Source organism: Aspergillus affinis (assembly GCF_023601865.1).
Source record: "Aspergillus affinis strain CMG 70 chromosome Unknown NODE_6_length_556011_cov_87_064024, whole genome shotgun sequence".
NCBI classification, from domain to species: domain Eukaryota; kingdom Fungi; phylum Ascomycota; class Eurotiomycetes; order Eurotiales; family Aspergillaceae; genus Aspergillus; species Aspergillus affinis.
Genome location: NW_026515787.1, coordinates 15,905 through 39,445, shown reverse-complemented (window position 1 = coordinate 39,445; position 23,541 = coordinate 15,905). Strand labels below are relative to the sequence as shown.

Here is a 23,541-nt window from a genome sequence, read left to right as displayed (position 1 = left end):
TCATCTAGTGCTTCTCCAGCTCCTCCTGTTTCAAAGAAGGAAGAAACAAAGCAAAATCTAACACAAATACTTCGCGAGATACCCCAGTATCAAGATGTTCTGTTTGAGCCTCTTGAAATGGCTGAAGTTTTCCCTTTTGCGATCAACTTGCCCGATGGAGTGAACATTGAATGCCCATATAGCTTATTCTCTTTATTTTTATCTGAAGACCTGATTACATCATTATCATCCAACACCAACAAATATGCGAAGGCTAAGAATGCGAGCCAGTCTGGACGAGAATGGTATAACACTACAGCTTCGGAGACCAAGACATTTCTTGCAACCCTAATCTATATGGGGGTTCATATATCTCCTAGCGAGGAAGATTATTGGCGGACTGATAAGGAGCCGAGTCAATTCATATGCCTCGCAGATTCATGGGATTAAAACGATTCTAGCAAATTAAGCGATTCTTTCATGTTGCGGATCCTGATACAGAGGCTGCTATCCAAGAAGCTCTAAGGCTTAATCTTACACCCAATCAGATGTGATAGTATAAGCTAGAGCCTTTTGAATCCAGACTTCGCGAAGCCTATTTATAGTACTGGAAACCTTCAAATGCAGTCTTTATTGATGAGACAAAGATTCGCGGCTTTGGGCGTTCTTAGCATACCTTCAAGATGCCAAATAAGCCAATAAAGCAAGGATATAAGCTCTTTGCTATTGCAGATCAAGGCTATATTCTATATTGGATATGGGCGAGTCGCCATAAGTCTCTTGTTAAGGTTTAAAAGCATGAGGCTGGAAATTCAACTCTAACTGGATCTATGGTTGTTCAACTGGCGCAAGAAGGCCTGCCATCACAAAACAATAACTATACGATCTATGTGGACAACTTCTTCTCTACTATTCCTCTATTCCGTCATCTTCAGAAGCTTGGGATTGGTGCTTGTAGTACTACCTGACCAATGTGACGGTCTACAAAAGAGCTCAATATAAGACAAGTTTGTTTCTGACTCTGAGTCAAGGAATTTTCCCATGGGGAAGAAAGGCTATCTGGAAGGGAGGATGTAGGGGCTCTATATACTGCCCGAGGCTCTGCCTCAGGCAGGAAGGCCTGCAGAGCATCCAGGAAGGTTCCTGGATGCCTACCGGAGGGTCCCTAGATCCTATACTAACTAACCGGAATGTTCCTCTGGAACGTTCCTCCACACCGGGAAGTTCCCTAACTTCAGGAGGTCACAACCAAATGCATCTAAAAAGCTATTTTCAAAAGCTCTTCATATGCTAAAAGATTCAAAGAAGATTCAACCATGGAATACCCTATATGCAGCTTCCGCAACTGATAAATCTGACATTGATTCTGTGCTATACATTACATAACAAGATAATAGCATTGTTACAGCTTTATTAACTGCATACACTGTACATAAGCTAACTGATTGGGTTACTCACTTGCGTAAACGCCCCTCAAAGACCTCAACCAGTGCAAAAGTTGCCCGTGAGCCTTTTGGTGACCAGCCTACCAAGGAACTTCCAATACCCCGGCTAATTGATGATTATAACTACCATATGGGAGGCGTGGATCGAGCAAATTAACTGCGTGCAAGTTATGAAACTTACCAAAGATGTTTACGCTCCTGGTGGCCTATATTCTTTTGGACGCTTGATGTAGCTATTATCAATGCTTATTGTATTGCAAAGATGGCTTACAGACAGCAAGGTATAAAGGAGATTACTCATCTTGAATTTCGGAAAGCTCTTTATAGAGAGCTATTCAAACAAGCATCAGAGGAATCACTGAAAAGAAAGCGAAGACATAGCTTAGTCCAACTATCGCATGATGGTATTTATGAGGTTGAAAGGATTCACCCTCGCAAATGGTGCCATTTCTGTGCTATATAGGTGCAAAGAGCGAAGGCTCGAGGCTATACTGTTCTAAAGCAATTTCACACAGTATATTGCTGTAAGGCCTGCAAAGTTCCTTTATGCAGACCTAATATAAGGTTATACTGGGCTGATTTCCATACACCACGACCTCCTTTGGGTAAGAAAGATATAAATTGCCCATAGATAGCTTAAAGATTCATATTTAATGCTGGTTTATGTGACGGTATACAAAGGAGCTTAGTATAAGACAAGTTTGTTTCTGACTCGTTAGTCAAAGAATTTTCCCATGGAGAGGAAAGGCTATCTAGGAGGGAGGATCTAGGGCCTCCATATACTGCCCGAGGCTTCGTCTCAGGCAGGAATGCCTGCAGAGCATCCAGGAAGGTTCCTGGATGCCTACCGGAGGGTCCCTCAATCCTATACTAACTAACCGGAACGTTCCTGCGGGACGTTCCTCCGTACCGGGAAGCTCCCTGGCTTCAGGAGGTAACAATTTACAGGTGCGTAGTTGTAGATAAGGTGGGCGTGTCATTTGCGGCAGAAAAAAGACGCTAAACACGACTAGCGCTGCCAGGCAAGGGGATAGCTGTGGTTCAACCACGGCTACAAGTTCCTACGCCTCCTAGGGTGGAACATTCTCAACATAGGTGATCTCCTAGATATTCCCCTCTTGGCCAAAACATTTTTTGGATTTGTATTGGCTAGATCGGATCTATGTACGGATATCTTTGTTGCTATACCTGGGGCTATCAAGCATACTGAAACACGACAATCCGCACTCTAGACTCGCAATACTCTCCCCAGTGGCTGGCATTGCTTGTTCACTAATACAGTGCATTATTAGCAGTAGATGTCGTTTCCATAAATGCTACATCGCCTGTAGAACGAAAACTGCGGGGAAGGCTTTTGTCTCGGACCATCGTGAAATGATCGAAATGCGCCTACCTAGAGCTTAAATTCCTTGATGGATAGACTCCACGATATCGCCCGACGAGGTCTATCCAGATTTCTGAGTTCATATTACATAGTAGTCTAGCACACCACTAGTGCAAGACCGACCAGCAAACTGCAAAAGTCGTCTTAGGTATGCGGAGTTTGAGCTAGCCCACATTAGCGCCTAACGGATAGTCGCCCGGTTTACCACAAGAGGACCTGCCTGCAGCTCTACGGAGAACATGCAGATGAGGTTCTCTGTGCTTTTTCGATGTAACCTGTTGAAACGTAAGGACTTTTAAGTGTTAACAGCCTGGCACCCCGGATTCCCCGATCGGGGAGCCCTGTAGCACCATCGTTGCTGCGTCGTGGATATTTGGGGAAGATCAGCCGCGGATTTCATCCCCGGAAGTTATTTTTATTCTCATTTATATTTCTAAGAATTGATTCGAAGATAGGGAGGAGAGCCTGAGGCTGTCTTCTGCGGAGGAATCCGTACCTTCGTTGACTCGCCAGATGATTTCTTGGTCTTACCTTAGTCAGTGATCTCTGTATTTTGATTTAGGGTTTTTCAATGAAAGGATCGTCCCTCTGTCTTTCTTACTACTCAGTGAACTAAGAATCCCATTTTAGGCATCCCAATGGACTTGCTCTTCTCTTTCTCCTTCTCAGCTTGGTTGTACAGTAGATAGTTAAGCGTTGGAGGACAGTCAAAGTGTTTATGATTGTTCGACATTCAGATAGAATCCAACGTCTTTTCAGTTCTTCAGGTTTTTAGGAACTCCCAATGGCTCCTACCTCTGTGAGGCGGGATCACTTTGCGCGGGCTTTCAACGGATAGTCACGGCGTTAGAGTACCCAATTGATATAAATAAGGGAAGATAATGGATGCTAAAAGGGACGTTGTTTCTCTCCTAGCAGTTGTCTTTCGTTCAGTTTCAGGGAGTGGGACGGATCTACGAGTGGATAGGGGACATTGCGCTTCTGCATTATCTTTACTGAGCACATTCAATTTCTGGACATGTCGCTTAGATATATTAGGATCAGATTAAACAGAGACATTGAGTTTCTAAAATCACCTGAGATCAAGTAGGGTTAGTTCTAGGTTGATCATACATATTGAGACGAACATACGCCGTATGCAGTGTTCCTCATCATCAACCTACTCATCCGTGCAAGTGTAACCTACCTGGGCTCCAATGAGCTGGCCCTCCTAGCCTTTGTTCCATTCGGCTTTGAGTTGCCGCCGGTCTACTTTCCTATTTAGATCACCCAGATGTCATTCCCCAAAAGCAAGTACTCCGTATAGGTGAAGGGGTTGTCGGGTGATGAGCACCCAGATTTGTATGGCACTGTATGGCACTATATGGCGGATTGGGCAGTGGAATAAATACCTACGAAAGCCCATGTTGGTCTTTTTGGCTCATGTGATACACACACTACCACTACGCATTGCGGCACTTACAATCCGGGGGAGACTCCTGCATCGCTTGGCCCCAAATATCCCGATCCAATGAAACAGGGATAGACAAGAAGACGCAGCACAGCGGACACATGGCCCGGGTTACCAATTCTGGAAAGGCGGTCGGTTTCAATGGGGCGGAGACGGCATTTGGGTGCTCGTCCAAGGCGACGACTGATGCGCTGCTCTGGCGCGTTGTCCATGCCGGAGGAAAACATAAAGGGCAGATCCATTAAGACGTGGTGTTGGCCAAGGTGGGATGGGTTGACACGATCAAGGAGCGAGAAGCATGTGAGCCCAGTTCACACCATCAAGAGCGGCGTCCCTCCCCGCTTGGCTAGCCGTTGTCTTGGATATGGTCTGGCGATCAAGACAGATAATCAGGTATAGGGGAAAACGTGGTAGGAGGGCGGAGGGCTGATCAGACCAGACCACGGGTCTGGTTGGGTGCCTCAGTGATCGCAGGCACCATGTCGCGTTGTCTGATGAGGTACGGCACGGTTGGCACTCGAAACCAGGCAGAGGGGTAATTGCGAAGGGTCGTATGGTTCGGAAGGCTTAAAACGGCGATAAAGCGCAGGAGTTCGATGACCGAATCGCAGCTCGCGAGGTGACTCGTCAATCGATCTAGCTTGGGCAGGAAAAAGTTTCGACATTCGAGAGAGCGGAATTTCGTTCTTTTGACATAGCTTCAAGGCTCGGAATATGGCGGTCAGCACCGAATGACCAGGATTGATGCCGAATTCCCGCGGAGTCTCGTTAGCGCCACTGGCGTTGTGGGGCTGCTTCGGTGGCGGTGAGGAAATTTTCCCCGTCTGCGGTTGACCATCACGACGCCCGTCATACGGAGTAGGGGAAAAATATTAATAAATATACATAGAAAAAAAAAAAAGCCGACCCAGCACGGAGCACAGAGCCCCTATTCGTGATGGTCCAATCGAATTCTGAGTGCCATTTACCCAAGCTCCCACGTTCATATGGCCGGTTCGGTCATCATCTCAGGATCTGACATTGAATAGTGTTCTTGTACGTGTCTCCCTTCGAAGCTGTCGCCACCAAAGTCCGGTAGTATGGGGCATCGACAGCTTGTCGCGATCGTCGGAGTCTCCGGGTGCTCGAGAAGGAGGAGGAAGATAAGACGATGCCGGAGCTAGGGGAGTAGTTGCTGTGTACGAGAGCCTGGAAGGAGGATGCAAGGACCGTTCGATCCCGACGCCAACTCAATCTAAATGGGGTCAGATGATAGACTAAAATATTAGATCGACGACAACGGAAGGCATTCTGCCATTCTGGAAAAATTTAGTCACATCGAGAGCATTGATGAATGGCTCGGCTGGACCGGGCGATTGACACGTCGAGAGTAGGAGAGAAACTAGGAGCGTCCGACCGAGGAGAAAGTGCAGAGTACAGAGGAGAATAACGCCAAGTCCTCACGTGCCGCCCTCCCATCAGGAGCAAGACTCCTGGTCTTGTTCGACCTTCTCTTTGCCAATTCATTTGCCATCGGCCGGAAAAAGAAAATAACAAAGATAAAAAAAAATTGGACCCAATCCATCCAGCGGTTCGGCATGATCTGGCACACGGAAACAGCTCCAACTTCAGTTGCCTCCCCGTGTTATGATTAATTATAAATATGGGTCAATGGCTCGACACTCGACTGGATCGTCGCCCCCGCAAGAAGGTTTTTTCGCCTGTCAGCGACTCCTGTTCGTGCACGGCGTTGCCATCATCTCCGCTGTGGGCCCCCTCCAACGTTATCTAATATTGGGACGACCGCCATTCAAAGGGCCAATTTCTCTCCAGGATCCCGCTATTTCAATCGTTCCTTTCTCCTCATCGTCATCCTACTCCGCACTATTGCTCACTCCTTCGGTATTCATTTGACACTCATCATGGCTTTTGATTGCTACTGCGCCATCTGCGGCGTCGGGTTCTCGGGGATGCACATCGAAGCTCAGTCGGAAACGGCGATGGAGCGACGGCGAAGATGGGTTGCTAAGAGAACTCGTGCCCTGCAGCAGGGCAAGGACTTTAATCAGATTTCTCGCGAGGAAGGGAACGACGAGCCACCCATTCGCAGCTACGACCCGCGCATCGTCGGCACTGAAAAGATCGAATGGCTCTACAAAGCTCATTGTCTCGCCATGAACGAGGACTCGAAAGGGAAGGGAAAGTGAGTGTGCCAGCAACCTCGTGCACGTCGCCGGAGAACGACTACTCACCAATCCCTCGCAGAGCATTCATCTCGGGACCGGGATACTATGCCGATATGGTAGGTTGTCTTCAGGTTCGTGGAGTGATGGATTAGAGCCAACCAAATCACCACAGGGAGAATTGGTAGTCAAGGCTGGACCTGGTAATTTAAATCGATCGTCTCAAGCAAGTCGTCATACTCATTCCCAACTTAGACTCACCTCGACCCTTTCGCCGAGATGTTTACGCATGGTGCGGCTTACCCCCTTGACTCCCCCATACATGGTATTTAGAGCGCCGGACTAACGTGAATGTGTCTTCTAGCTATTCCCACGGAACAGAAGATGCATCCGGGCCCGTCCTCCCATTCCATCAGTGCTGCCTCGAAATCCTCACGCGAACCCTCACCGGATCGGCCAATACTCAGGATCTCAACCTGGACGTCCTTTATCATATCATGAACACATTGAGTAACGGATCGTCTTCTGCTCTAATGCTGAGTTATGGAGACGATGTCGGTCGTGCTCAGGGCCGATACTGGGAATGCATTCCCGGTGCAGAGGCAAGCCATCCCGGGCCCAGATTTGTGACGCGTCTCGAATTAACCAATTCTGTAGTACTGCGCGACGCACCCCACGAACATCCCGAATCTAGACGTCTTCATCGAAAGCAGCATGACCACCCACGCCGGCTTGAAACTCCCCTCCGAAGAAGTCACCGCTGGCGACCGAAACCCCGCCAATCCATTCGGTCGGCTGCCATTCGAGATCGTTGAGCGCATCTGTCTCTACCTGCCGGGAGAATCGCTGAAAGCCTTGACGCAGGCCTCGTTGAGTATCCAGTTGCTCACGCAGGACAACTTTTTCTGGAAACGTTTTATGCATTGGGATATGCCTTGGTTCTGGGAATTGCAGACGAGCCAGACCCGGAAGAAGGCTCCGGAGGATCTCAACTACAAGCGGCTATACCTGTGGCTGGATAGTATGACGATGCCTCGGTACGGCATGGATGACCTGAGCGTGATTGGCGTCGCAAACCGCCGACGTATCTGGGGTGTCTGTGAGCAGCTGGCGCCACAGTATCACAAGGGACTAAACCAGACGCCTGGTGAATTCTCACGATGGGGAGCAGTGTGTTGATTGGGCAACTCTGACAGGTAAGCTTGGCCAAATTCGCGATCGTTGAGTACTATTACTAACGAACTTCCGTAAGGTGTTCCCACCGAAATAGTCCCTTTTCCGGCTTGCAATCTTTCCTGTTCTTGTGAAAAGACTTTCGCTTGATTTGGTCCAGAGAAGAAATATGTGAGTCCTCTTCCACACGTGACCCGATTGTATGTGAATGCTAAACATTGCGGCCAGATATACACCAAATTCCCGCATGAGTAGCGATCTCGGTTTTACATAGCGTTATAGCTTTTCTGGCTTGCATCGGTTTGCAGCGTTTTTTAGAGGTGATCTCATTCCATATATATCCATAGACTATTAGACACAATCGGCAGCGAATCCTCAATTCTCATTTTGGCTCACTTGAGCTACCCATTGACTATAACTTGATCTATCCACTTGAAATGCTATGTTTGTAATGCTTCTGAATATTTACACCCATCCACTCATTTATAAGAGCATTGTTCATAAGACACCGTAGCACATCCTAGTATGTGTTTATAGTAGACTCTACACGTGTTTTTAATGCCTGAGGTTGCAAGCTGTCAAGCATTCACAGCTTGCCTACCCTGTATGTAGATCTAGAGGAGCACCTTTCCTTCCTCATCATTAGCGATTGTCTTGATCATCCCATCTAGTTGATTTAGCTAATTAATTGATTAGATTATACTCAGGCAGCCCGCTACTTCGCAGGACGCTTACAGACTCTTCGGTGACACAAAAAGCCTCACGTGTAAATAGTATAACCACACAGTATATCGAAAGAAAAAGCTTTATGGTTATCTACCTTCCCGAGGCAATGGTAGGTCATTGCCTTTACAAGCTCGTTTAGACTTCTGCTGAAAGTTCTTTATACTTCGTGTTACTTTGTCTGGCACTGTACCTCGGGTTGTGACTTGCCATCGAACACGGTGGCTGATTTATGCTGGATGCTATCCAATTAAATGACCAGTTTTAATACTTTAAAGTTAATGACACTCTTACCTATCCTTGTTAATAATGCTACCCCTTGCCTATCATTATCATCATACTCCCATTTTTGCCCTCAGCCATTATTTATTCGCTTTCCAAGCCATTGGTCTTGACAGGCTTTTGTTTGATGACCGAAACCTATTCCTTGAGGCGGTCGTCCTAGAATATTTACTGCTTAGTATCTTAGATAATTCCTATTCGGAAAATAAAAGATCGTGGTTTTAGTAGTTGTACCGGTAAATTTCTCCGAAATAAGGTCAATAGAACACTTTCGGTCCTTTGTTTGTTTCAACACGTTTAAGTGTACCAATGAAGTCTACAACAAGGAGAGGAGGGTAGTCAATGATCTATAATGAGTTGCAAGAAACTTAGTTTATTTCACGATGAGTGCTGATAAACATAATTGGTCACGTGACTTTACCAAGTACATGAACTTAATTGTTGTATATTGTACTGCTTGGGGTCTTTCTTCGTAATGATCCATCTTATTATCATCATCTATAAAATCCTATTTTTATAATTTGCGCTATCACTTTGTAACTCCCCCTACGTAAGCTAGGGGTAATAGATGAATGACATTAACCTTGTGGTTCAAGTCAGGCCGGTAGACAACCTTGTTCAATTCGTGAGCAGCCTTGAGCCTCGCTGTCGAGTGCGCGGACCGAGCCTTATTGGTCTTTAACTTTAAAATATACACCGTAGAAAATAGAAGTCAGAAGTGATCGATCGTAGACATGGCCGTGATATCCCGTTCCAGCCTCTCGGGTGCGTGGAGCTCCGAGCCGATCAAGCAGGCTTAGCGCCGGCTGACTGATCGGATCTGGGCTCTGGTCGACCGTCGATCAAAACATTGTCCGGTCTGTGGGCCGCGCGTTGTCCCCAATCCTCCGCTCCCCACGGCTTTGATGAAAAAAGTTCCTGGCTGATTCTATCCAGATTCCAGAGCGTGTTCAGAGGGCGCAAGTTACGCATCGTCGTCCCGATTCCTTCTAATGTTCCCGCAGTAGAGCCTTTCTCTCTCCCGACTGGGATCGGTGAGACTCTTTATCTTTTTTCTCTCGCTGTGTCTATCCGGCGAGTCCGGTTTGCTCGGATCCCCCCGGATAATATGACTGGAACTCCAGAGAGCGCGGAGACACTGAAACCATCATCTCTGATTTCATGCATCAGGTTCCTGGCGCGGTATCGATGGCGGTTCCTGGCTGCTTATCTCATAGTCCTGAGTCTGCTTGTTGGGACGCTGATGCCCACGTTCAAAGGCAATGATGTGAGAGTTGTAAAAGGTCTGTGCTTCTCCAGCTAACTAGTCGAAATGTCTCACTAACGCGAAGTAGGAAACAAACTGTACCAACCGTACCAACCGGCCCTGGAGGGCTATGAGAAATCACTGGTCCTCGCCAAGTCTCGCTCCGAAGACATTTCGTGGGCGTACAATCTATCGTCGGAGTAAGTTCCGTTGCCGTGCGCCAGACGACAACAATCGCTAATGAACCAGTTGGGGCGTGTATATCTACACATCCGATAGAGAACCCGGCTTCCGTCCCACCCCGGCCAACAAAGGCCGCGAGGGCATGTCCTATCTTACTCATATTATCGACCATTACGACGATCTCACAGACATCACGGTTTTCATGCACGGTGCAGCCTCCCAATGGCATAATGACCTGGGCAACACACACTCGTCTTTCCTCTTGTCGAAACTGCACATGGACGCGGTAGCCCGCAAAGGCTATACCAATCTTCGCTGTCAGTCTCGTCCGGGCTGTCCTGTCGCAATGCGCCCCTCGGATCCGAAGTTCACAACCCTGGATGACGTAGTGTATACAAACTTCACCTCGATATATACCGAGCTGTTTGATCTCCCCGAGGAGCAGATGCCGAATGAAATCGGGGGGATTTGCTGCGGCCAGTTTGCCCTCACGAAGAAGCGTATTCGGCAGCGACCTCGAGAGGAGTATATTCACATGCGGGATTGGGCTATTTCGACCTCTCTCGACAATTTCACCGTGGGCTCGGTGTTTGAGATGTTATGGCATCTTATCTTTCTGGAGAATTCGGTGTCGTATGTTCTCTTTTTCGTTCCTCTCTGATGGACAGTACAACTAACACCGCACAACAGATGTCCAGCTCCGAAGCAATGTTATTGTGACCTTTACGGCGTTTGTGACGACTAGATTTGTACTTATGACAATAGAATACCTTCACGTTCATCATGAGCATATCTGACCCCCAACGATAGAATTAATGATCGAATCTTACCACTTCTTACAAAGTTCATTTTGACAGTAATCGTCACCTCAGGATATTGTGCTAATTTGATTCTCCCTTTCTTGCAGGCGATCGCCCTTTCCGGAGACCCCGGTGCCTCAAATCCCAAAAACAGGTTCTATTCAGCCAGCTGTGCTGCCGTCCCTCACTCGCCACACTGATAATCGTGCTTCTGTCAGGGCAAATTCTATCTTGAAAATGTCAAGTACTGTTGCAGTTTTCCCAACTGTCCACTGATTCCGAAAGGGCGTTGATGACCTGCGTAGCCGAGCGAGACGTTTGTTTCGACCGAGGAAAATAATTCTTTTGAATGCTCCATGGCTTTAGCAACACAGCGTGAATGGAGCGTGTTGTGTTTAGGCGCTGTTGCCTAAAAGGTAGAAAATGTCGATGGGTTTTGATCGGCTGATATGAAGCGAGCGGATTGTGACAGCTGTTAATCTCATGAACGAAATTGATCTGAATCCCGTGTTCGCTGTCTATTTTTCGCTCGCATCCTATCGCCTATCCAAGGGATTGCATTGACAGCAGCAGTCATAGCGAAAGAAACCCCAATCCGCAGGGAACAGTTCCTGCGAATCGGAGACATTGCTCTTGGAGTCGTATAGCCGTCACTCTCGAATGATTTTTCGTCGTTTCTGTCGGTTTCGCTGCAGCTGCACTGTCCATCTAGGCTCGCAATATCGTCGGGCTCGGTTTGATCGATCAAAGATCCAGCATCGGTGGGTTCAGACCGAGTACCGTCCTTGGGCTGGAAAGAAGCGGTCTGCAGCAAATAAAGCGCATTGCATCACCGGTCGGTGCTCACGTCTCTCCATCCAACAATCCCAATTTCTTCCTCGCCGCGACTTCCTCTGCAGACATGGCGGTCCCTTCGATTTTATCGACCCGATTCCCTTCCCACATGATCATACCGCCAGCAGCCATCGCCACGACACAGGCCAAGCCGATGAAGAGACCGGTCGTCCAGGGAGGGCGCACATGGCGATTCATGCCCCACATGCAACCGGCCAGACAGCCTTGCAGAATCGTGTTCCATATCATATTGTGCACGGCGAACGTCATCTTCCACGGCGCAGTCGCAGGTGCACACACCCCCGTCAGCGGTGGCTTGGGGGTCTTGCTCGGCGGGATGGGAGTCAACACCACCTCCGTCTCACCCTGTTCTATATCCGCCCGAGGCAGACGGAACCAATTCGCATGAACGGCAGCCAAACGAGCGAGGGCGTCATTGCGACGGGTCTGGGTGCGGCCGAAGCGCCAGAAACACCACCAGTAGAGGTCACGGAGGCGGAAGGGCGCGAGGCCGAACCCCGTCACGCAGAAAAGGGCGTTGAGGATCTGCGAGTCGATTTCGATCCAGATCCGACGAGGCGAGTTGATATCGTCGCACGTGGGATGACACATGGCAGGTGCGGCATTGCACATTAGCAGGAACAGCATCCCGCCCCAGGCAACCACGTTCAGCATATACACGGTAATCAGAAAGCCGGTCGGAGTGATGGCCCATCGGCCGAAACGTCTCAAGGCGACGGTGCATTTGACGGTCCCTGGGAGGGGTAGCTGTTTGTGTGCGCCCTCCACGGTGAGCATTTGATTTGAGCCGGCGGAACTGACGTTGGAGATTTTGGGAGACAGAGGGTTGAGCGAGGGAGATGGCATCATGGCTGCCTCGGCTGCGGCCTCTGCCTCAGTTGGGAGAGGCGGATCTTTGTTGACGGACAAATACATGGTCGTTTAGGCAGGTGGCTTTCTGCGTTTCAATCTTCTGCACGACAGACCGACAAGGCATGTTTTATTTATAAGACACGGCGTCCGCCAATGCTGTCGCCTTGAAAATCTCTGCGCCGTGAAATCTATTTTGCCACTAAATCAAGGTAGATCTAAAAAAAAGGTTTACACTATGTCGGCCAGCCAGCACCTCGAAAAGTTGACACCTAGTTTACGATGATCGCCCTCCGCTGGTTCGTATTCCGTATGGATGTCCTCTTTGGGTTAGTCCATTTCTTCCATGCCTGAGGCTTCGTATTCGCTCCGCATGCCATTTCTATCGAATTACGGAGTACAGAGTTTGCTAAAGGACTGACAAGATCATAATAGCATCACACAGTCCTTGATCAGTAATAATTGCAATCTCAGTGGCTAGTGTGATACTTAATACTTATCTACGAAGGCGGTTATTTCACCATTCTTTCAAACACTCAGAAATATTGACTGTCTTCGAGGTCAATCAATCATACGCCGGAATAAGTGGTCACTGAAGGCGACTGTAGAGTATACATAAAGGAATAAGATATTGGAAAGGCCGACAGGTAGCTACGTAGTACAGTCCGGAGTGCACTAAGGTCTATATGTGATTTCAATGAAGAACTAGTTGTTGATTACTCGAATGCTTCTCCGAGATCAGTCCATTGTCCCGCAAGACTACGAACTTGAAGGTCTAGAATTTTAGTTTCCGAAGAGATAAGATTAGATTAGGTGATTTTTCGGCCCCCCAAATATTTAGCTGCCTATTCGCTATAAAAAAAAAAAAGGGAATAATGTATCCGTAATCTGGCCAGCACTTCGTAGGTTATACCCAAATACGGGATAGCGCGCATCCCTAGAAAAGCTATTTGTCTCGAGAGCTATTCCGTCTCCGGTAATACCCCCCGGCAGCCGGCTTTCCAGCGCCAAGAGTCTGGGCAAGGCACGGTCCTGCTCCTCCACGAGGCCGGCTCGTTCACCCAGAAGTAGGGATAATCATTAATCATAGCCATGACACCTATAAGGTTTGCGGCATCAATGCCCATAATCCACTTGGTTTAAAGATCTATCTGTTCGCATGGAGAAGAATGGTCATACTTGACATCGCATACCACATTCTTGTACAATATTACATTTTCGATCTCATCCAGCACAGTTGCTTACACCGTAGCTGATGGAACGCATGAACATTCATTCTATCTACTCCGTACTTGATTAGAATATACCCCGTTCATTTGAGAGACCCATACATTAACCACGTGGACCACCCGGCAGCAATCCGAGCGAGTTTTCTGAGACAAAATCCACAACCATATTGCTACAGAGTACTCCATAAGAGGACCAAAGGCCTATGACATATCTCAACAGTCCTAGGGGAGTAATTCAAGTAGCCCGTCAACTCATGTCTCTGGAAGTATTCCGTAGTCCGTATCAGAGCACTGTAAGGCTGTCGTGGCATATTGCCTGTTACGGCTAGCGCCACACCCCAATCAGGCAATATGGTGAGGATTGCGCCAAGAACGGCCCGAAGCCATTCCTGCCATGCTTCAATTTCCATATCGCAAACAAACTCTGATCGTTCGCCTGCCGAGTGGCCATTGGTGACCGTGGATCCGGTTTTAAGAATGAGAATGATCAAGTATAAGAATGGGTGGAGGCCCCTGTTTCGAAAAAAGGGATTCCCTAGTCAGTACTATCAATCGGTTCAATCCACCTTGCCCTGTCTGTATCAAGTACAACATGCAGGCACCACATCACACAGACCAATCGACCGAGGCCGCCCGGACCTTGTCTGTTGGTTTGGGGCCAGGCCAAACCAATCCTCTGGACCTACCACTCGACCAAATCACCACCAATGCCAACCTTGAAGAGTATACCCGTGAAACTGCCGCTGGGGAGATCATCAAACCGATTCGCTCCTCGGCTACTGGAAAGATAGAGGACTGGAAGCTGGTCACATTCACGATCGACGATCCCGAAAACCCTAAGAACTGGTCCAAGGCCTTCAAATGGTACTGTACCATGGTTGTGTCCTTCACATGCTTCGTCGTTGCTTTTGCCAGTAGCGTTATCACAGCCGGTCTGGAGGGTCCCATGGAGTCGTTTGGGGTCGCCCGCGAAGTGAGTCTTGTTGTCGTGACTGTATTTGTTATTGGCTTCGGAGTTGGTAAGTTTTCTTGCTATGTCTTGCAGAATACACGAGCTAACTGTGCTTAGGCCCGATGGCATTCGCCCCCATGTCCGAAATGTTCGGCCGTCGACCTGTCTACGCTGTGACTCTCCTGATTGCCGTCATCTTCGTGATTCCTTGCGCCGTGTCTAAGAATATCGGGACCCTTATCGTCTGCAGAGCCATTGATGGAATCGCGTTCAGTGCCCCTATGACCCTCGTCGGTGGTACCCTAGCGGACCTGTGGAAAAGCGAGGAGCGAGGTGTTCCCATGGCTGCTTTCTCTGCGAGTCCCTTCCTGGGACCTGCCATTGGACCCCTTGCTGGAGGTTACCTGTTCGATGCGTCTGGATGGAGATGGCTCTACTGGCTGCAGCTTATCCTTGCCTTCGTGGCTTGGATCCTCATCACATTTACCGTCCCGGAAACCTACGGCCCAACGATCTTGAAGAAGCGAGCTAAGAAGCTCAGGAAAGCGGAGAATGACCTGAAATACGTCACGGAGACTGAGATCGACCCTTTGCCTATTGGTCAGAAGCTGCGGATTGTTCTGCTTCGACCATTCCAGCTCTTGTTCTTGGAGCCTATTGTCCTGTTCATCGCTATTTATATGTCCGTCCTCTACGGTCTGCTGTACATGTTCTTTGTCGCGTACGTTTTTCTATACACCTCTTTTCCAGACGCATAGCACTAACAATCCCACTAGCTACCCCATCGTCTACCAATCTGGCAAAGAATGGAGCGCCGGCTCTACAGGCCTCATGTTCATCCCTCTCGCCATCGGCGTCCTCATGAGCGCCGCCTGCGCCCCCTTGGTTAACAAGCACTACCTTGGAATCTACAAACAGTACAACGGCAAACCGCCCGCCGAGATGCGCTTGATCCCGATGATGTTTTCCTGCTGGCTGATCCCTATCGGTCTGTTCATCTTCGCCTGGACATCCTACCCGCGCCTGCACTGGTTCGGACCCGCAATCGGTGGCTGGCCTGTCGGATTCGGGTTCATTTTCTTGTATAACTCTGCGAACAACTATCTAGGTAGGTTTCCTCGTCCCACACTCTTTTTTTTTGTGAATAGTAAAACTAACGTGAATCAGTGGACACATATCAACACCAAGCTGCTTCCGCCCTTGCGGCGAAGACTTTCCTTCGTTCCATGTGGGGTGCGTCTACGGTTCTATTCACCGAGCAGATGTACGACAGATTGGGATACCAGTGGGCCAGCTCGTTGCTCGCCTTTATTGCGCTGGCTTGCTGTGCCATTCCCTTCGTTTTCTACTTCAAGGGTGAATCGATTCGCCGGTTCTCGAAGTTCGCTTTCAGTGATGACGAGGAGAAGGCAACGAAGGCTTAAGATTGAATATGAAGGGCCGAGATCTTGAATGTATTATTTGTTCTGTCGGTTTTGCGGGTTTTTAGATTTCTTTTTTTTAGATATTAGATATTAGTTAATATAGATTAATCGAGTCCATATGAGATCATGGAAATTCATCGTCTGAACAATTCACTCGGCGGTATATGCCCTGGAGACATCTTCATATCCGTAGCCTAGCCATCCGTGCCATCTTCCTTGTGAATACTCTGGTGATGTTGCTAATTTGAAATACGAATTATACGGCCGTAGTAGCTATATTTTCTATGATCAAGAAGGGGGAATCAATCTTACCATCTTCATCTCTCCCAGTTTCGCACATTTTTACCAAAATCCTTCCTCCGCTTCGCTGTTCGAAGAAAGCGGTCTTTCTTCCTAGGAGATTGATAGTTCCATTCGTATGGCTACAGACACAATGAGATAACGGAATATATCGAGTTCATGACGAGGAAAATGTTGCAAGGGGGATTCCCTATGATCATTCGAATCCCTCATGCAGGGGGGTTATATTCGGTAACACGCTTCTCTTTTATGGTAGAGATTTTGTAGGAGCGTAGCTAGTGCTAGAGAATCTTACTCAGTATGAGAAGATCTCCTACAGTTTCAGAATCCAGAAATTCTTGTAGGAAATGCCGAGATTCGGCACTGTATAGATCCCTGCACTACCCCTTGGTTGGTCTGTTGTTCCTGTTGACAAACTTTGTTCGTGAGTACATGAAAGAACAAGAGAATGATCTTATGAATAGATTAATACCGAGACGATAAGCTGGGGTGACTACGGGGCAGACACATCGCCATCTGGTTATGATTGCGGCATTGCTCCGTGCTCCACCAAATAAAAAAGATCAACCCTCTCCAAATTGAAAAACAAGGCAGATCCAGGTGACGGAGTATTCGGCCCACCAATGCTGTGAGCAAACGAGCTTCTCGGCTCCACCGCTACTAACCCTTAGTTTGGTGTGTTTTGGGGGCGGAGTGGCCCGAGTTGAGTCCACCCGGTGTTGACAATTCCTCAGTGTAGACCCGCTTTTCATCATTATTCGTGCGAGCGCCAGGATCAGATTTCCTGTATCTTCGCGACAGTCGACTGCACTAAGGGCGACGGTTGCTTGGACGGACCGTTTTCTTGCCCTGCGCTTATGCCTATCAACAGTGTCAAGTGTCAACCCACCGTCGGCCTGTGCCTTGCGCGATGGGAGGATTGAATTATCCTCCTTTTCAATCTATCCCCGGCTGCTTGATCTTGTTCTGTCTTCTTCAGGCGCGAGTTCATTGATATCGTAGCTCATTGATATTCGCTTCTTCAGCGGTCATTACGGATGAAAGGAGCTTGACAGTCTTCAGACAAGATGGCTCCTCCCATGGTGACTACTGTGCGAGCAGTCGTTGCGACGGTGGCGATTCTCACTTTGCTCGTGTGCAGTTTGAGGGTATGATTATTCCAAATTTGATTCAACCTGGCAGTTCGAATGAAGCAATGCTGATATCAGCTCATCTAGCTGTATCTGCGCAAGTTTATCACCCGTGCGTTCGGACTTGATGACTGCCTTGTTATCTTGGCCCTGGTAAGTGGCTTCAGGGCGAGCTTTCTTCAATGGGATCTAATATAACGTTATAGATTCTTGTCCTGCTATTTGCTGCCCTTTCAATCTATCTCACGTTCTTCGGCATCGGACGGCACATGGACACGGTGCCCGAGGACCAACTACCCACGATGCAATATGTAAGACGATCTCACCGAATTAAAGAATCGTTTTATTCTGACTACCTCGTTGTCTAGGCCATCTATATCTCTCTCTGCACCTACCTCTTCGTCGCATCGGCCGTCAAAATCAGCCTACTCGTCTTCATCATGCGCGCATTCCCGACAAAACTCATCCGCTGGCTCGGCCTCACTATCGTCGGGTTCTTAGTCTTATTGACGATTTCAGGAGAGCTGCCGTTGATTCTGCAGTGCTCCCCCGTTAGTGCGGCATACGACAAGACGGTCCCGAATTATAAATGCTTTCCATCCGACACGATGTTCGATATCGAGATGTACCAAGGCGTCCTCATGTTCGCCGTAGATCTTGCCATCTTCGCGCTTCCGATCCCGACTATCTGGAAGCTTCAAATGCCGCTGAAACGACGGTTGACTATTATTGGGTTATTTGCTCTGGGTGAGTAATATTTTATCGCATCTAGATTTTCTAGAGTAAATGGATTAACAAGGAACCCATCTAGGTCTTGTGGCATGCGTTGCTGGTCTCGCACGGCTGCCAACCCTGGTATACCAGAAAGACGACACTGACTTTACCTGTATGCATCCAACTCTTCTGCCATCTGCATTCTGCCATCTGCATTCCTACTAATGCACATCCTCTTTCTCGCAGACTCCGGGGCCACCCCGCTGATCTGGATGAATGTCGAATTTGGACTGGCACTGACCACAGGCTCCCTCCCCTCCTTGCGCATCTTACTGAGAAGGATTCCGGGATTCAGCTCCGATAAGAGCGAGAGTAAAGAGCTGACAGGGGGCAACGCGAACGGGAACTCTGGGTTCCACCTTCGCGACCAGAAACGATGGACATCGAAGATAATCGGGAAGGGGCGAGACGATGTGGAGAGTTTGGCGAGCGAGAGTCAAGAGAGGATATTCAGGAACTAGAAACTGTCACGTACTTCATAGTGAAATACCTAAGTCATGATTCAAGAACAAACAGGTGATTGCTTACCGGCCATTTTAATTTCGCCGCACTCCGTCGGTCCAATGTCCATGGCCCGACTCCTAGGGAAGCGGAGTCTGACCAAAGACTCCCGATTTCCTGCGGAATCGAAATGAATAAATCCGTTGGATCCACTTATTTGAAGGTAGCTCCTCCGCTCGTTGGGGGCCAACTTGAAATCCGTGCCGAGCCTAGGCTCCGGTGGCAGCCAAGAGGAACGAGGGATTCATGTCAGGCAAAAAGTGGAGATGACAATTCCGTTGTATAACTAATTGCTGAATGCTGACAAGCACGGGGAACGGTGCTATGCAGGCTACTCCGTGCATACTATGAAATACATACACCAGTGCTCCTGCTAGTGGCCTGGCCCTTGTCCTGTTGTGGAAAGGCGAAGATGACATCAACGCCTTCCTCCCCTGCTCCTTTTTTATTTTCATGCATCCGCGGATCTTCTTCAATCACTCACTCTCGCCTCTCTACACTCGCTGCGCGCACCGATCCCCTCCACAATGACTGACTCAAACAAACCTCCACTCAAGACCGTCCTCATCACAGGCTGCAGCAACGGTGGCATCGGATCGGCGCTAGTCGAAACGTTCCACGAGCGTGGTCTCCACGTTTTCGCGACCGCGCGCACACTCTCGAAGATGTCGCAGATCGAAAAACTTCCCAATGTGACTCTCCTACAGCTCGATGTTCTGTCGCAGTCCAGTATCGACGCGGTCGTTGAAGCCGTCACTGCCCAAACGGGTGGCAAACTCGACTACCTGATCAATAACTCCGGACAATCCTGCATTCAACCCGCCTTAGAGACGCCCATTGAGCGCGCAAAGGCCGTCCACGATGTCAACTTCTGGGGCACTGTCCGCGTCACGAACGCCTTCTCGCCGCTGGTCATTGCGTCCAAGGGAACCATCACCAACGTCTGCTCTATTGCCGCGGTGTTGCATGTTGCTTGGGGTGGTAGGTTTCGTCTTCTTTACTTCCTCCGTTCCTTTTCCTAAGATTCATTCCTCGCGCGCATTCAACTCTCCACCTCGATAAATTTGACCGTCTCTAACTATGTGTTCACAGCATTCTACAACTCTTCCAAAGCCGCCGTCCGTTCATACAGCGAAACACTCCGTCTCGAGCTGGCTCCTCTCGGTGTAAAAGTGATTACCGTGATGGCCGGCGTCGTCGTCACGAATATCTTCGAGAACCACCCCGAAGCGAACCTCTCTGACTCCTCGCCCTGGAAGCCTGCAGAGAAGGTGCTTCAAGACCAGGCAGCTGGGTCAATGACTGAAGGAGCCATGCCGCGGGCGGTGTTTGCACGCAACGTCGCGGATAGTGTACTCGGTGGCGTGACGGGGTTGACTTGGGAGGGGAAGATGGCCTCAATCGCGTATTGGTGCTCGGGATTCTTGCCGATGTGGGTGTTGGTAAGTTGTCTATGTGGCTCTTCATGTGGTTGGGTCAAAGGACGCTAATTGTGTTGTTTAGGATCGTATCATAGTCTCTGCGGGTGGGCTGGATCGGTTTTAAGTGTTTTGCTAGGTGGTTTCTGCGCATAATGAGCTATGATCTTAAACAGGTGGGCTGTCTAGATAGAGCAATTGAGAGATAAGGCGCATACATTGTTCTCTATTTCTTCGTTATCTTCAGCATTCCGTACTCTTGTCGATCAGGATATATCGATCCGGATGCTGTGTCCGTCTGACCGCTCACAGGCTGAATGCGTGCAAGCACGAGGTACAAGTGGTCATTGTAAACTATTCTCCTCTCTCCCGAACTGAATCGCCCCATCCTCGGCGAAAGTGAATCAACCGGAGTACCATTCCCTTCTAACGCAAGAATTTTGATTTGATCTATTTCTTCTCCAAAAACCCTTTTCAGGCCCTGTCAGTGGTAAAATGGCTTCCGGGACCTCAACGTGGGAACGTCAAACTCTCGACAGAGTCTTGTATTATCTCGATTCTGTCAATTTCGAAAGCTATTAGTGATATATTAGATGTTCCCAATCAGCTGAAGAGACTTTGCAAGGACAATGAAGATATATTGCCCAGGAGGTAAAAAAAGAGGTCAAGGCGACCGGACAAGTTCTTCAAGCATCCACCTTAAGCGACTTCAAGGAAGTGGTCTGGATGTTAGACATAGACTACAGGCATTGTGATGAGACCTAATTATTTTGGGACGTGCCCATTCGGGATCAGGTGCTTACTAGGGATGAAGTTTCTTTGACCGAAGCATCCGGTATGTCTCAATTTCATTTGTACTTGATTTTCTAGCCAGACCGATGGCTTTCCCTTTCCGTTTTTGTGCTCACCCCTCGCTCGCCGCTTTTTGCTCACTGAGCACGATTTGAGCAGCCTGAGGCGATGACTGAGTATAGAGTAAGCGGAAGACTGAGTGCCCTGAGCGAGTAAACTCAATAAACTGCACCCCAACTAGCGATCTCCCCCTTGCCCGTTTTTCCATTTCTAGTCTACTTTTGCCCGCCACACTCCCCCAAAACCCGGCACTGCCATCACGAAAATGACGAATAAGTGAAATTATTATTCCTTCTGATGCCTACGGCCGTTTCCTAAGTAGGAAAATGCAGTACTTACCGCGTTACACCAACTTGGCAATCATTTTTGTGGATCTTCTCCATCGAAAGACAGCACAAGCCCAAATATTCATAGGAACAGCCCTGGATATCCCAAGAGTCAGGACTCAGGAAATCCTCGGATCACCAAATAGCGCTAGCCTATTATAGGCATTTTCTGAGTTTCGATCTTGGATGCCTACCGCGTAGAATGACATGTCAATGTTTCTCCATCAAGATACATAATGCTAAGGATCAATAAAACCAAGTAAAAGAATAAGTGTCGGTTGACTTGGTCATTGCCCTAAGCAGATATCCTATCGATTCAACGGAATGTAGGTATATGCTCGGTGGGTAAAAGTGAAGTGTCATTTCTAAACTACAATCTGCCTAGCTATTTATAGTTCCACTTGTTTACACCTATGCATTCCTGATCCCTTGGTATGCCATTTGGAATGGTAGGCCAAGTCTAGGCCAAGCAAGGTGCTGTGCGGTATGTGGATTAGGTCAGGATACTCCACCTCTCTGGCCTAGTTGACAATATTGTTCCAACAATAAGATTCAAAATTAAGACGTAGTGCTGATTATTTGCGGCTACCGGATAAAATGATGATTCATTTGAATTTTTTACTGTTAATAAACAGTGTTTTAGTATACTGAATCATTTGATCCCGGCTGGTCACTGCGCCTGCGAAACGGCGCCGGATTTTAAATGCGACACCTGCCTTCACTGCCCTGCCGAGGCAGAGACTTCCCTAACCGAGACTCGTCAATATAACCCGATCTACGACGCGCATAATCTCTCCTCAGCGACGCGCAATTCCAGAACTTCTTCCCAGGCCTGTTCGAAGACATCTACCGCGCTCAAGGAGTATGGGATGGTTGAGGCGAAATCACCATGAAGGACCTGGACAACATCGAGTTCGTCAATAGTATGGCGCGGGCCGCCATCGTCGACGAATACCTATACGTGAAGGCTACACGAGCGCACAACGACGACCACCGACGGAAGATCCTAGGAGTGTTGAGCTCTATTCATCGGGCGTTAGTGACCAACCCCGGCGTGACAATCGCATCAACGGAGTTTGTATTCTCTGTCGAGGACAAGCTGGACGATGTGGCTGGACCGCAGCATCCTCTTTGGATTCTTGCCCGCAAACCAGACGAGGAGTCAGTGTGGCTGATGCCGGACTTTGGCTTCTGGTCGTGGAACAACGACCACACAGACAGGCCGATTGGGCCGTATAACGCAGTGGTGGATCGCATCGTGCGCCGAGAGAAGGACGAGTATCCGTGGGACGAAAAGAAGCCGAAGTTGGTGTGGAGAAGAAAGTTGAGCTTTGCGGCGAAGATGCGTCGAGGACTGCTGGAGGCCGCGAGAGATCAACCCTGGGACGATGTCAAGGAGCTAGGTTGGCATCGCAGAGAGAATTTCATGACGATGGAGGATCATTGTCAATACCGGTATATCGCTCACGTTGAAGGTGAGTCTCTTAGTTTGGCTACGCTACTTGGGAAAAAAACATTGATAAGGGCGATCATATTCCGCCTCGATGAAGTATCGGCAAGCCTGCATGTCCGTTGTCATTGCTCACAAGCTCCAATTCATACACAACGACATAGTACAAAGAGCGATGAAGAGCTTCCAAACCACTTGCTCACTACGTCAATTGCAGATACGCTAGAAACACCGCTGTATGCGCCATTATCCACGCGCCAAAGGAAAGGCCTCCCCGAATATCCCCAGTCCTAACAGATTATACAACATAATGTACACTTAGGAATATCGAATGATGAAGGTCTTGTTCTTTCAATCTAGCTGCAAACGATAGTTTAAATACATGAAGAATAATAAGCAATCTAGCCTAAAAAGGCAGTTAGAAAAGACATAACTTTTGAACCATAGAAATAACAGAAAACTCTGCATAATCCTCGGGGATCGGTAGTTACCAATACCGATATCCGGAATAGGAAGGTCTCCTATGTGACTAGCGGTCACATACGGTTGACATAGTGCCAGTTCTTGTTGACAGCAACTTCTTTCTGCGGAGGGAAAGCGGGTGAATGCACAAGTATAGGGCGAGGAGTTTTACCGATTGGCATTAGGCTAAAC

General features: G+C 48.5%; 7 protein-coding genes across 7 annotated transcripts; 6 read left to right on the top strand and 1 right to left on the bottom strand.

The window, feature by feature from the left end:
- Window positions 1-6,159: 6,159 nt before the first annotated feature.
- KD926_009552 (F-box protein) lies at window positions 6,160-7,599 on the top strand (the record flags this gene model as incomplete). Its single annotated transcript, XM_053094777.1, has 5 exons — window positions 6,160-6,440; window positions 6,503-6,539; window positions 6,676-6,745; window positions 6,802-6,974; window positions 7,078-7,599. The coding sequence occupies 5 exons, from the start codon at window positions 6,160-6,162 to the stop codon at window positions 7,597-7,599; spliced, it is 1,083 nt and encodes a 360-aa protein (XP_052960119.1).
- A 2,107-nt stretch (window positions 7,600-9,706) lies between these two features.
- On the top strand, window positions 9,707-10,772 carry KD926_009551 (DUF3431 domain-containing protein; the record flags this gene model as incomplete). The annotated part of the gene is made up of 4 exons (XM_053094766.1): window positions 9,707-9,881; window positions 9,933-10,044; window positions 10,094-10,660; window positions 10,718-10,772. The coding sequence occupies 4 exons, from the start codon at window positions 9,707-9,709 to the stop codon at window positions 10,770-10,772; spliced, it is 909 nt and encodes a 302-aa protein (XP_052960118.1).
- An 898-nt stretch (window positions 10,773-11,670) lies between these two features.
- Window positions 11,671-12,597, bottom strand: KD926_009550 (DUF2985 domain-containing protein; the record flags this gene model as incomplete). The annotated part of the gene is made up of 1 exon (XM_053094756.1): window positions 11,671-12,597. One exon carries the CDS (start codon window positions 12,595-12,597, stop codon window positions 11,671-11,673), a length of 927 nt encoding a protein of 308 aa, XP_052960117.1.
- A 1,755-nt stretch (window positions 12,598-14,352) lies between these two features.
- KD926_009549 (MFS transporter) lies at window positions 14,353-16,136 on the top strand (the record flags this gene model as incomplete). Its single annotated transcript, XM_053094745.1, has 4 exons — window positions 14,353-14,779; window positions 14,830-15,433; window positions 15,489-15,820; window positions 15,880-16,136. The coding sequence occupies 4 exons, from the start codon at window positions 14,353-14,355 to the stop codon at window positions 16,134-16,136; spliced, it is 1,620 nt and encodes a 539-aa protein (XP_052960116.1).
- A 1,367-nt stretch (window positions 16,137-17,503) lies between these two features.
- Window positions 17,504-18,801, top strand: KD926_009548 (uncharacterized protein; the record flags this gene model as incomplete). Its single annotated transcript, XM_053094734.1, has 6 exons — window positions 17,504-17,584; window positions 17,654-17,719; window positions 17,773-17,877; window positions 17,935-18,313; window positions 18,378-18,452; window positions 18,527-18,801. The coding sequence occupies 6 exons, from the start codon at window positions 17,504-17,506 to the stop codon at window positions 18,799-18,801; spliced, it is 981 nt and encodes a 326-aa protein (XP_052960115.1).
- Window positions 18,802-19,368: 567 nt separating this feature from the next.
- Window positions 19,369-20,386, top strand: KD926_009547 (SDR family oxidoreductase; the record flags this gene model as incomplete). Its single annotated transcript, XM_053094723.1, has 3 exons — window positions 19,369-19,822; window positions 19,934-20,283; window positions 20,345-20,386. The coding sequence occupies 3 exons, from the start codon at window positions 19,369-19,371 to the stop codon at window positions 20,384-20,386; spliced, it is 846 nt and encodes a 281-aa protein (XP_052960114.1).
- A 1,940-nt stretch (window positions 20,387-22,326) lies between these two features.
- Window positions 22,327-23,181, top strand: KD926_009546 (uncharacterized protein; the record flags this gene model as incomplete). Its single annotated transcript, XM_053094712.1, has 2 exons — window positions 22,327-22,912; window positions 23,105-23,181. The coding sequence occupies 2 exons, from the start codon at window positions 22,327-22,329 to the stop codon at window positions 23,179-23,181; spliced, it is 663 nt and encodes a 220-aa protein (XP_052960113.1).
- Between the last annotated feature and the right edge of the window lie 360 nt (window positions 23,182-23,541).